The sequence below is a fragment of the Nematolebias whitei genome, chromosome 1, assembly GCF_014905685.2.
Source record: "Nematolebias whitei isolate Nwh7 chromosome 1, NemWhi1, whole genome shotgun sequence".
Classification (NCBI taxonomy): domain Eukaryota; kingdom Metazoa; phylum Chordata; class Actinopteri; order Cyprinodontiformes; family Rivulidae; genus Nematolebias; species Nematolebias whitei.
This window is the reverse complement of record NC_056498.1, coordinates 51,103,467-51,116,490: the sequence shown is the minus strand read 5'-3', so window position 1 is coordinate 51,116,490 and position 13,024 is coordinate 51,103,467. Positions and strand designations below refer to the sequence as shown.

Genomic DNA, 13,024 nt, shown 5'->3' with positions numbered 1-13,024 from the left:
TTAGGTGCATATGTTAAGTTATATGTTAGGTTCATATGTAAGGTGATGTTAGGTGCATATGTTAAGTTATATGTTAGGTGATATGTTAAGTGATATGTTACTTAACATATCACTTAACATATCACCTTACATATACAGCACGCTACATACACACTTTACTTAGACACATAAGCACATTTTGGCACTAATGGAACCTCAAACCAAACAGATCCAAATTGTCTGAGTAAACGGAGTCAAGTTAGTGCAAAGACTGATCTTGCAAGATTCCAATGAGCACATTTAAAAAGACTTTCAAGTTTCCATCAAGTTAAAATGAAAGAAACCAAAATAATATGTATGTTAGAAACATGTTAACATCCTTGTATGGCGTTACACTAAAACTAAACTCTTAAAAGTGAACACTTGTGAGCTGATTCTGAAAGAAAACTCGCATGGAGCTGAGGTGGAGAAGGATGCAGATCCATGAAATAAATGATCGTTGTGGGGAGTGTGTTGAAAACAAATACATTGTTTAAAGTGGGGGGGGGGGACAATCCCCCCCAAATGAGGCCCCATTTGCCTGCAGGAATGTCCCTCTGTGCTGTCAAAAGAGGGGCTGCTGCAGGCTTTAACTTACATAAAAATCACTGCTTTTCAACCAGTGGGGAGTAAAAAAAAAAAAAAGCAATAACTGAGGGCGTCTTCAAGGACTTTAACCTTCAACAACTACCTCAACCAAAAACAAACAATCTTTCAGGTCAAACTGTCTGACACTATTCCTGAGTGAGTTGGCAGCAGAAACCACTTCTTCTTCATGTAGCTCCTGTTTTGCTGCACCTGTTCAAAAGTACAGGCCTGCAAAGCGACCCGGCCTGCGGGTTGACTCAAACATTTATAACAATAAATCACAGCAACGGCGCTCATTTCACCAAGAAATCACATAACGGGATTAAATCTACGTGTCTGGCTGCCTTAACTAGTGTCACACAGATACATTAATAATAATAACACAGACGCACGCGCTGGCCTGCACCATCATCGAGAGAACCGTTAGGCTCGGTCCGCGTAAACAAACGCTTTCATTTTTAACAAACAAGAAACAAAAGTGCTCAACTCACCACAGCTTAAAACGAACACGTCACTTTTTCAACGAGTCAGAAACGGAAAATTGTGTCAAATCAGTGAATCTGTACGAAAAGGGGGAACCAACCCCTTAACAGCGCGCGCACACTTTACCGCACGCTCACACAGCAGCGCGAGCGCGCATTCAATGAAAAGCCCGCCCACAAAGGAGGAGGAGCCAAAACTACTGATCAGTACCGCTTTCTGCCGCTAGAGGCGCTAACGTCAAGTGTTAAAAAATCAGCCATGTGTTGACCATAAACAAAACATACACGCGCACAAATCAGTGGGTGTGGACGTTAAAAACATTTAAAAACGACTTAAATTAATAAATATAATGCAAAAATACTGTTTTGCATGCAAAAAACACAAAATTTACTTCATCTTTAGAAATAAGATAAAAAAGCATATAGTTTATGTTGCATTGTGGCATTGTAATTTGAAGGTAGTCACTGCAAACTATGAAACAAATCAAACGGTGCAGTTTTGGAAGCGTTTACTCTGTTATTTTCCAAATTCACTGATGGAACAAAGCACTTTAATTTGTATAGTTTACAAAAGAGCCAGAGCTCAAGCCAGTGTATCTCTCGTGCCAGTAAGCCCCGGTAAATGGTGAGGGTTGCATCGGGCAAGGCTATATGGTGTAAAACACTTCTACCAAAATAAACATTTATCATCTAAGCGACACCATACTGGATCCGTAGAGGTCTAGGTTAAGAATGACCGCCACTTTGAAACCACTGTACTGCTGACCTATTATCAGTCACTTCAGCTGTTTCTGTTCAGTAAACAAATGCACAAGTAGTTGGAACCCGGTCATAAATTGTGTTTAAAAACTTGTAATTTAAAAAACACCATGCATAAACGGCAAAAATCTACATGAGAAAACTGCTCAAAGCATCCATCCCTTTTCTCAACATACAGTCAACGGCTGACGTTACAAGGAGCCACATAAGAAGGGCTGCAACAGAATATTTGTTTATTTTGCTGCTGATAATTTGCAAAATTTGCAGCTGATAATTTGATTTCCTTCTGCAGAACAAGTTTTGATAAATAAACCACCAACAGTGAAGCTTTTCACAAAGTCTATCAAGGTAGAGTCAGGTCCTCTGGATGGATTCTTCTTTAAGAGCAATATGTCCAGAGGATCTGACTCAACCTTGTTAGACTTATCTGCCTGGATTATTAAGCATGCATCAGGACAATTTTCACTAATTGTTATTAAATATTGATGAATCAGAAATAAATTTCAGCTAATGTAAACCAAGACTCTCTGTTAATTTGTCCTCATTTCCTCAAATTTCAACCTAAAAGCCATTGTAAAACGTCTATACTGCATCAGTGTCAATAAAATGATATTACTCATTCAGAATTATAAAGGTTGATAGTAGCTGGATGAAATCTTTTACCCTCTTCTTCCTTTTTGGGTCATGGGGTCACTGGTGCCTATGTCATGCATATTTTTGTCATGCATGTTTTTGGTCTGTGGGAGGAAACCGGAGTACCTGGAGAAAAGCCACAAATACATGGAGAGAACATGCAAACTCCACCCGGAAAGGCCACCAGCCGGGATTTGATCCGACAACCTCCTCACTGAGAGGCAACATCTCTACCAACTGTGTCACCATGCCGCCTTTTGCACGAATCATATTTGTTTAAACTCATCATATGAACAGTTTGGTTCAACTCCTGTTTAAACGGCGTTCAGGAACGGTTTGTTTAAGGCTCTCTGTATTCAGTGTGGAGGATGTAGGCACAGAACGAGGATGCACTCAGACTGGGTGGGTCCATGCTCACCCCAGGTTATCAATTTCAACATCTTAAGTTTCCTATTTGCGCTCAGTTGCTTCAGTATCTTTGCTCAGCCATCCCTTTCACAACCCTCAGGTGTATTTACAACATGTAATCCAGGCGAGATTTTTTCTAGAGAGGGAATTTCTCAACGATAATGTGCGCCTGTACACCACGTTTAAAATCATGTGTCTAAATCAAACTAATTATTTAAAGCAGGAGACAAACATTCCCCACCTTCAATATACAAAAGCATCATAAAAAAAATGAGACTGGAAGCGGTGCTTCTGCTGCGGTAGAGTTTAGGCGTGTCCCTGTTTTTGTTTCAGTTGTGGTCACCGTGAGCTCGGTATGGATTTGCATGAGGATTACTGCCATGTTCTGTTTGTCTCACCTGTCTGACGGAAGCTCCTCCTCATCTGTTACCTGACCCCATCGCCAGAGGTAGTTATAAGAACTCTGAGTCAAAGGCACTTCTGCGTAGTGTTCGTTTGACTGAAGGTCATCTCACGAGTCGACCAAACCCTTCGAGTCCACAGTCAGAGAGGCGACAATGACTTCCATCGCAGGCAGAGTGGCCCGTCAGCAGGATAGAGCAGAGGGCATCGGTACCAAAGAGACGGCTGTGAAGTTTGCCGGGCAGGATTACGAGACTCTTCTGGAGCAGCGTCTGAGCAGTGGACGCCTGTTTGAGGATGACTGCTTTCCAGCTGAGAGCAAGTCGTTGGGCTACAACGAGCTGGGGCCCTACTCCTCAAAGACAAAGGGCATTGTTTGGAAGAGACCAACGGTAGGAGGTCACTGAAAAGACCCTGTTATATCACCCATTGCTGAAAGAAAAATCCTCATTTTTCTGCATCGCTTCTAGGAGTTGTGTTCCGACCCAAAGTTCATTGACGATGGAGCCACAAGGACCGACATCTGTCAGGGAGCTTTAGGTGCGTGTGAGGAAATAACAAAGATGATGGATGAGGAGCTTTGTTTATTTTCTTCTGTTACAAGAGAGTTAAGTGCTCTGACAGAAACCCTCCACCCGTTCTGTCACCAAGTCCGAATATGGAAAACGTTGCACTGTTGAGAACGCCCTACTTATTTCAGTGCATGCAACCATTTATGACTATTTCCATTTTTTGGTGCAGGTGACTGCTGGCTCCTCGCTGCCATCGCTTCTCTGACTCTGGATCAGCAGATCCTGGCAAGAGTGGTTCCCCCTGGACAGAGTTTCACTGAAAATTACGCTGGAATATTCCACTTTCAGGTGGGGCAAAGTGTTTTTATCTGACTTTGTCATGATCTTTGGGTGCTTTTCCTTGTTTTATGTAGATGTTTTTGTGTTCAGCTTTGTGTTTTTTAGTTCCTCTCTGTGTCGTTGGCTATAGTTCCCTCCGTCAGCTTTATCTTCTGTTTATCCGCCTGTGTTCCACCTGAAATAAGCTCAACTGCCCTCACTCAGTAATCACCCCTCCCTGTGTATTCAGTCCCCTTTGTTGGATCTTTGTCAGGTCCAGCGGTTCCTAGAACTGTTTTGATCTCTGAACACCGGTTCCTTGGGTTTTTGTTTGCTCCTGTGTTTGGTTTTTATTTTGTGTGGTTAGCGCGCGGCCTCGTCAGCTGTTGGTTTTTGTTACAGTGAATGCTGCTTCAGCATTTGTAGTTATAACGTTCAGCTCATTCAGGAAATGGGCGTTGTGACTTTTGTATATGTAATTTTACTTTTATTGTTTTTGAAATATTTAACTTTACATAATTGTTCTATTTTTGTCTTCCTCTGCTACTCGTTTGAAGCTACCTATATGCTATTTTTTGTTTTTGCTAGCCTTTTGCTATTTTTAGCTTTTATTTAGCTGTTTGATACATTTAGCCTTTAGCTAGACTTTAGTAACTTTTACATTTTAGTAAAACTATTGCTACTTTTGCTTTTTTCCATGTTTTCCTCTTAGCTTTTTGATGTTTATAGTTAGCCTTCTACTTACCGTCTTACTTATAGTTATCATTTTGTTTGTTTTAGCTTTTAATTAGTCTTTCAATACATTTAGATTTTAGCCAGCTTTTTAGTAACTTTTACATTTTAGTTAACCTTTTGCTACTTTTTGCTATTTTTGTTAACGTTTTCCTCTTAACTAACTTTTTGATGCTTTTATATTTACCTTCTTATAGTTACCATTTTGATTGTTTTAGCTTTTAGTTAGCCTTTTGATACATTTAGCTTTTAGCCAGCCTTTAGTAATTCCTACATTTTTAGTTAACCTTTTGCTACTTTTTTCTACGTTTTCCTCTTAACTAGCTTTTTTGATGCTTTTATTTAGCCTTCTACTTACCTTCTTACGTTAGCCTTTTGTTTGTTTTAGCTTAGCCTTTTGCTTTTTTTTAGCTTTTAGCTGGTGTTTTACATTTTTAGGTTTAACAACTCATCTTCAGCTTCTTCAACAAATTTCAGCAGCCACAGTATTTTAGCAAATTGATTTTTCTGTTATTATGTTTTTAGCTCCTCTGCCTCATCATCCAGTTTTTACACTTTTCATGACACATTTATTAATCGCTAGTTTTTATTTGTTGCCACGTCACACAACAAACTGGTAATTTTTTTTTAATGTAGAACTGTAATATGACAACGTTGCACAAGCACAGATTTAGGAAGCTGAAACAACAATTCATAAGATGCCAGTTTGATGAGTTTTACTGGAGAAACAATCTTACAGAAGTCCATTTAAATATATGAGGACATGTAAAACACAGACCACTCAGAGCTTATTAAACGATTGCAGTTTGTGGTTGGGTTAATATGCTCACTCTGATGTCCCCTCTCAGTTCTGGCAGTATGGGGTTTGGGTGGATGTTGTGATTGATGACCGCTTACCCACCAGAGACGGAAAGCTTCTGTTTGTTCACTCGGCTGAAGGCTCAGAGTTTTGGAGTGCTTTGCTGGAGAAAGCTTACTCTAAGTAACAAAATCCTCCTCTTTGTATAAATTAACAAAGCCATCCTGTGGCGTGAATGTACAATGTGAACGCGTTACATCCCTCTGTGTCCGACAGGGTGAACGGCTCCTATGAGGCCTTATCAGGAGGAAACACCATCGAGGGTTTTGAGGATTTCACGGGAGGGATTGCTGAAATATACACTTTGAACAAAGCTCCTCGACTGCTTTTCCAAATCATTCAAAAGGCCCTGAGCAAGGGTTCACTGATGGGTTGCTCCATTGATGTAAGTCTTGTTTTGTATACTCAACAGCCTTGTAAATGAACAAAAATGTAATAAAATATTGACTGTCTGAAGTTTATTTTGGTGCTTTTAGATCACAAGTTCCAACGAGTCAGAGGCAGTGACAGCACTAAAGCTTGTAAAAGGACATGCGTACTCTGTTACTGGTGCAGAAGAGGTATGCGATTCATCTGAATTGTGTTTTAGTGTTATAAATATTGTGTAAATGTGAGTATTTCCATTGTTTCCTATTTAAAATTTCTTCTGTATGCTGTTTGGACTGTAACTCCTTCAGAAACATTTCTGCCATTGCTGGTCTTAGCTATAGCTTTGGTCATTTTGGCTGTTGTTAAGATTATTTAGGTTTCAGGCTTTTTTTGTTTTTTGCAATGTTGCAGAACATGTAATTTCTCCAGAGAAACTTTGCTGTTACACTCTGCACAGTAATCTTCATCCTCTTGTTCTTCAGGTTACCGCTCGAGGCAGACCCGTTCAGCTGGTCCGCATCAGGAACCCTTGGGGAGAAGTGGAGTGGACCGGGCCTTGGAGTGACGGGTAAACATTTATAATAATGTAAATAAAACCTTTTCACTGCCGTTCATTAATTACTGATGTTTTTCTCAAACAGATCCAGAGAATGGACCTACATCAGCGCAGATGAGAAGTCAAGGCTGAACAATGTGGCTGAAGATGGGGAGTTCTGGTAAGAGAACATTTTCATCACCCGTTGCCATGAAAGGCGGGCGAAGATGTAACGGCCTGAGCCTCTGAGCATTTGTTCATCTGCTACTGATAATACTGATTTCTCAACATAAATCTCAAAGCAGATAGTAAAGATCTGCATCCTAACAAATGTGACAGTGTTCAAGTTCAAGTATCTTTATTATCCCCAAGGGGCAATTTGTCATTGGCACATAAAACATTCATACTAGACAATAACAGAAATCATCACTGTTCGTGGAGAACCCTGATCTCTGCAGGGATGAATGAGTTTTTCAGTCTGTTCGTTCTACATCTGGGCAGCAGATACCTGCGTCCAGATGGAAGCAACCTGAACTCACCATGGAGTGGATGATCAGGATCTGCCAGAATCAGCCTGGCCTTGTTCACTGACCTCACCTTGTGTAGGTCAGTGACGTTCTGTAGGGCTATGCCAGCAGTTTTGCTGCACATCCCTGAGAGTTTGTTCCTGTTTTGGCATGTCACAAGTCCAAACCAACTGAAGGTGAAAGTTAAAAGAGACTCAATAAAACATGAATAAAACATTCTCATGAGATTAGGATTAACATTAAAACCACAGAGCTTCCATTAAAAATACATTCTCTGGTGGAACTTCTTACAAAGTGAGTTATGGGGGTCAAAGGTCAATGTGTCATCAAGAACATTTCCAAGATATTTATATTGTTGTACCACCTCAGCAGCTTCACCATTAATGGCCACAGGAGTGGCAACTGAAGAGTCTTTTCTAAAATCAGTGTCTTCATGTCGTCAGTTAATCCTGTCATTGACGAAAAGTTGCTCCTCCTCTCCTCAGGATGTCCTATTTAGACTTCACAAACAATTTCTCCAAGCTGGAGATCTGCAACTTGACCCCAGACACGCTCGAGAGCGACGGCGTGGGCCGCTGGAACAACTACCAGTTTGAAGGGTTGTGGAGGGTCGGGTCGACCGCGGGAGGCTGCCGCAACAACGCAGGTTAGACTGAAAACACAAGCACGGCATGTCCGAGCAACCGCTTCTGTCTTTGCTTTGACTTGTCGTTGTGTTCCAGCCACGTTCCCGTCCAACCCTCAGTACGTGGTGCGTCTGGAGCATGTGGATGATGATCATCTGGACGGAAAGGCTGGATGCACCTTTCTGGTGGGGCTGATGCAAAAGGGTGGACGACAGCAGAAAAGACTCAACCGGGACATGGAGACCATCGGCTTTGCCATTTATAAGGTTTTTGTTATGATGCTTTAATTGGAAAAAAAAAAAATCAGCTTTAAAAAATATACCCTTATCTAATTTAATTAATTTGTTTTGTTTTTTCAGGTCCCAGATGAGGTTTGTATATTTTATGTTTACTACTAACATGTGATCAAGCAGGCAGAATGTCACACAATATGTCTTTATCCTGTCAGTACAAAGGCTCGAGCAACGTTCACCTGGGCCCAGATGTGCTGCTGCGTCAGAATCATGTGGCCATGAGCACGTTCATCAACACTCGGGAGGTGTGCCAGCGCTTCAGACTCCCTCCTGGCGAGTACGCCATCATTCCCTCCACCTTTCCAGCTCACAAGAACGGCAGCTTCGTTCTCAGGGTCTTCTCTGAGAAAGAGGCTGATACCAGGTAACTTGCAGAAATAGTTCACACTGTTGTTTTTATGTACAAAAAAATAACTCCAACTGTTTTTTTTGTTCTAGTCCACTTGCAGCAAAAATTCATGCAGAAATAAAGGAGGTAACTGATTCCTTTATTTGCAGTATGTATTTCTTGATTATGACAACTTAAATATAACATTTTCTTTGACTTAACTGCATTATACGTATGTCGCTCTCCCACAGGAGGAGGTATCTGAGAAGAACATGGATCCTCAGTTCAAACGCATCTTCAAGCAGATTGCTGGCAGTGTAAGTTAAGAAACTCACATGGATCTGTTCTGAACTCCAAACCTCCTAAACTCAGGATCTAATGAGTTTTTTTTTTTCTTCAAACAGGACATGGAAGTATCTGTCTTTGAACTGGCTGACATCCTTAACAACATCGTCTCTAAACGTAAGTGCACTGAGGAGTCGTGTGAGGGCTCACTACTGTTTTTTTGTTTTCTGCTATCAAACCACTACTCCATACGTGGTGCTGTATTAGCCATAATGGATGTTGTGACTTTTTTATTATTTATTTTTATATTTGTCAAAATATTTAACTTTGATTACAAATATTTTGCCCAAAGAAATACATTAATGTGTCTTCAACTCAATGAAAACCAACGTTCTCTTTGATGTTCTCAATTTTTTTACGTTACTTTTAGTTTTAAGTTATTATTCTGCTACTTTTAACTTTCTTTTTTTTGTATTTCCTTGTTGCCATTCTGCAAATTTTAGCTTTTAACTATTTTTGTATTATTAACATTTCTTTTGCTATTTTAGCTAACTTGTTGCTACTTTAAGCCTTTACATACCATTTTGCTAATTTTAGCTTTTAGCTAGTAACTTGATACTTAAAGCCTTTAGTCAACGTTTTGGTACTTTTAGATTTTAGATAGTAAGTGTTTTGATATTTTAAGCTTTTAGCCAACTTTCTGCTACATTTAGCTTTCAACTAACCTTTTACAACTTTTGGCTGGTATTTTGCCAATTGCAGCTTGTAGATAGCCTTTAGTTATTTTTAATTTTTAGCTTTTTTTTTTATCATTTTAGCTGTCTTTTGGTTACTTTTAGGTTTCAGTTAGCCCTTTGTTACTTTTTCTTTTAGCTAGCCTATTGCTACTTTTAATGATCTTTCAGATTTTTTAGCTTTCGTTAGCATTCTGTTACTTTGAACTAGCCCTAGCTACAGTTAGCTTTCAGCTAGTATTTTGCTGCTTTTAGCATTTAGTTAGCGTTTTGGTACTTTAAATGTTTAGTTTGTATTTTCAACTTTTATATTTAAACTAACTTTTTGCTTTTTTTGTTTTAGCTTTAGCATATTAGCACTAACAATTTACTTTTTTATCTAATCGTTTGCTCATTTTAGCTTGAAGAACACAGTTTCAGAACTGCATTTAGCAGAAAATTCATGTTTTCTGTTTTTCATATAGCTTTCTTTTGTTGTAGAATTAGAAACTGCGGTGAGTTACGTGTTGATAATTTCTTACAGGCTCGGACATCAAGACAGATGGATTCAGCCTTGAGACGAGTCGCCTTATAGTCAGTCTGCTGGATGTATCCTCATTTAAAGATGACATTTGAGGCGCTCACTTTAAAACTTTGTTAAGGTCTTTACATAAAGATACAGTTACATTTTCTCTATTAATCTTAACTTTCTTCAGAAAGATGAAAATGGCACTTTGGGACTGAAGGAATTCCACTTGCTCTGGAACAAACTTCAAAAATATCTGGTAAGGAGGGATTCATGTGATTTTAAATAAACGCTAAAGTTGGAAATCTCCAACCGATGTTGTGTCTGTCGTGTAGGAGATCTTCAAAAGTCACGATACGGATGGCTCTGGCACGATGAGCACCCACGAAATGAGAGAGGCTGCAACTAAAGCAGGTAACAAACGGCCCAGAAGCAGTTTAATATCCAACAAAAGGCTTGGGATAAATGGCTGAAATTAATTGCTGAAACTCAAGAAAACAGGATGATTTAAGTTTCTTTACAGCGCCTTATATATTACAGAATTATATTCCTCAACTGCTTTGTCCTAAATGCTTAGTTAAGAGGAGTTACTATATTATCTGTTGTGGACTTCAAATAAACTCAACTTGTAGAAACAAGAGTTTCTTCTGATTGGATTGACAAGTTAACAACTAATTCAAGCAGATCCAGAGTTGATTTCTACTGCAGTAAAATGACTTTAATCTAAAAATATTTAGTAGCAGTTGATGTAAGTAATATAGGATCAACTTTTACACAGGTTGCTCTCACCCTTCTGAGAAAATGTTTGAAATGCCACAGGGAGTGTCTCGGGATTAACAGGAAGTGTCTCGGGATTAACAGGAAGTGCTCGTTTTGCTTCCAAACCCCATAGAATCCCATGAAAAATAACTTTGGGATACAAAACCTATCAAGTTTTCTAACATAAACCACAATTAAATATTTGAGAGTGTTTACCAGTAGGCCTGTCGCGATAAACAATAAATCAATTAATCGCATGATAAATGAAAATTATCAACCTCATTTTCATTTACCGGCTTTATCGTTTCTTCGTGTCTCTCTTTCTACTGAAGACACTGGATGACACAATGCTCTTCACTGACCCCTCCCTTTCTCTTTAAAATCTGTTTTAACCATCTAAAATTGCGTTTTTGGATCGTTAAAAGCAGCTAAACTGAGAAGCTAAGCTACGAGCTAAGCTAACTGGCCGACCTCGGGAATAAACCTCTTGTCGAGCTCCAAAATTCACGGTTGAAACCTGTGCCTTCGTGTAAAAAGTTGTTTTTCTCTGAAAAAGAAGCTGAGAACTTGTTTACTGATTTTTTTTATTAAAAGCTTTGAGCCATGTCACCATATGTCGAGCCATGTCACCATATGTCAACCCATGTCACGTCAAGGGCCCTCCCTCCCATTTTTCTTAAAGAGACACCTGCGCATCTATCCAACCTTTGGTTCAAACAGTCTTATACTGCCATCAGTTGGTACAAAAAGGTACTACATGCAAAACAAATCAACATTTCTTCTAAAATTTGACAATTATTGTTAAATTTCAAACAATATTATCATTTATCGCAATAATTCCTGAGACAATTAATCGCCCAGCAAAATTTGTTATCATGACAGGCTTATTTACAGGAAGCCATTTTGGTTTTGACCCGGCTTGAACAAGCCGTTAAGTTTGTCATTGCAGTCAGATTTAATCATGTTTCTACAAACTGAGGTCATTTAAAGAGATATCTACTACATGTAAGATATTAATTGGTAATAATTCTTTGTCTTACACTTCAAACTTGGTTTTCCAGTTAAAATAATGTCCACTAGTGTTCATGGCTCTTAGCAAAATATCTCATAGATTACTGAGCAAATTTTATTGAAGTTTACAGAACCTAATTATGGGATGTACATCTACAACTGATTAACTTTTGGTGTGAATTCAGTTTAAGATGGATGCTTAACATTAGCCGACACAAAAAATGGCCATAATTTAGTTGATTCTACGGATATTGAGCTCAAATTTAATGTGGTAGTAGCTGAGAGTGATTCACATTTCTATTATTTTTTATATCAAAATGGCTACAATTTAGATCTTTCTCAACATAACATCTTAATCTAAAACATTTAATTTTACTCCTTTTTATGAGGCATACGTTTGAAACTCACAGCTTTGTGAGAGCAGATGGTGCTTTAATTCCCCTGAGGCTTAACTTAAACATAAAATACAAAAGCTGTGTGTGTGCGTGCATGCATGTGTGTGAGACAGGTGAAAACAGTTACTGACGAACTAGAATAGCCGGTTGGGGGACTCCCGTCCTGCACTCGTGCACGTATGGCACAGAAACAAAGCATGTGGGTGACACAGGGACCTGCTGACACCTGACACGCTCTAAAAACTACACCTCAGCCAGAAAACAACCTCCACCTTTGAAAATGACCCGTAAAAGCTACAAGTGTTTTCCCCTGTGCAGGGTTTCAAGTCAACAATGCGGTGCTGCAGGCCATCGTCAACCGTTACGCCGATGCTCAGTACGCCATAGACTTCGACAACTTTGTAGGCTGTCTCATTAAACTGGAAATGCTCTTCAGTGAGTGGCAGCAAAGCAAACTGCAACGATACAAAAACACATTTTCAAACAGAGGGGTTCTGATTTTCACTTTTTGTCTCAACCAGAAATGTTCAAGACCCTGGAGAGGGACAACTCGGGGAAGATCGAACTGAACTTACAGCAGGTTTGACAGAAAAAGATACAATCAGAAGGGCTGGGTTTAAACTTCTCATATACATTTACAGTGTATAAATGTGTTTCCCCCCACAGTGGATGTGCTTGGCGATCTATTAGCTCGGAAAACACCAAGCAAGATCCAGGAAGAAAGAATAAAATCGCAGCAAAACGAGGCAGACGGTGCACACTTTATGTGTTGTTCTTTCTTAATATGTAAAATATGCATAATTATGTGCAACTGATAACGTTTTAAGCAAATTATATGCTCATGTATTTTCTAATTAGTTATTCGTCTGTTTAAAACTTGTGAAATAAAAGAAGAAAAGTTGATGATGTATTTGTTAGTAAAATATCACACAGACTTCACAGATTA

At 39.3% G+C, this 13,024-nt stretch overlaps 2 protein-coding genes across 2 annotated transcripts in view; one reads left to right on the top strand and one right to left on the bottom strand.

Moving 5' to 3' along the window:
• LOC119411369 (calpain-1 catalytic subunit) overlaps nucleotides 1–1,200 on the bottom strand; it is a 13,314-nt gene extending 12,114 nt beyond the window's left edge. Inside the window, exon 1 of the mRNA XM_037678316.1 lies at nucleotides 1,098–1,200. The gene's annotated coding sequence lies outside the window, so the exon portion shown is untranslated. The remainder of the gene's footprint in view (nucleotides 1–1,097) is intronic.
• Nucleotides 1,201–3,370: 2,170 nt separating this feature from the next.
• On the top strand, nucleotides 3,371–12,834 carry LOC119411348 (calpain-2 catalytic subunit). The gene is made up of 21 exons (XM_037678293.1): nucleotides 3,371–3,682; nucleotides 3,761–3,830; nucleotides 4,032–4,150; nucleotides 5,701–5,834; nucleotides 5,928–6,096; nucleotides 6,188–6,271; nucleotides 6,563–6,648; nucleotides 6,722–6,796; nucleotides 7,628–7,788; nucleotides 7,865–8,034; nucleotides 8,128–8,139; nucleotides 8,217–8,425; nucleotides 8,500–8,536; nucleotides 8,641–8,706; nucleotides 8,794–8,851; nucleotides 9,932–9,996; nucleotides 10,104–10,172; nucleotides 10,249–10,327; nucleotides 12,397–12,513; nucleotides 12,600–12,658; nucleotides 12,745–12,834. Exons 1-21 carry the CDS (start codon nucleotides 3,446–3,448, stop codon nucleotides 12,766–12,768), a joined length of 2,100 nt encoding a protein of 699 aa, XP_037534221.1. The 5' UTR covers nucleotides 3,371–3,445; the 3' UTR covers nucleotides 12,769–12,834.
• Nucleotides 12,835–13,024: the final 190 nt, after the last annotated feature.

Excerpts from the sequence above, each read along its gene's own strand:
- LOC119411348 (XM_037678293.1), top strand. The coding sequence starts at position 3,446 with ATGACTTCCATCGCAGGCAGAGTGGCCCGTCAGCAGGATAGAGCAGAG. Across the intron at positions 6,649-6,721 it reads ACCGGGCCTTGGAGTGACGG|ATCCAGAGAATGGACCTACA; the intron begins GTAAACATTTAT and ends TTTCTCAAACAG. Across the intron at positions 8,537-8,640 it reads TTCATGCAGAAATAAAGGAG|GAGGAGGTATCTGAGAAGAA; the intron begins GTAACTGATTCC and ends GCTCTCCCACAG.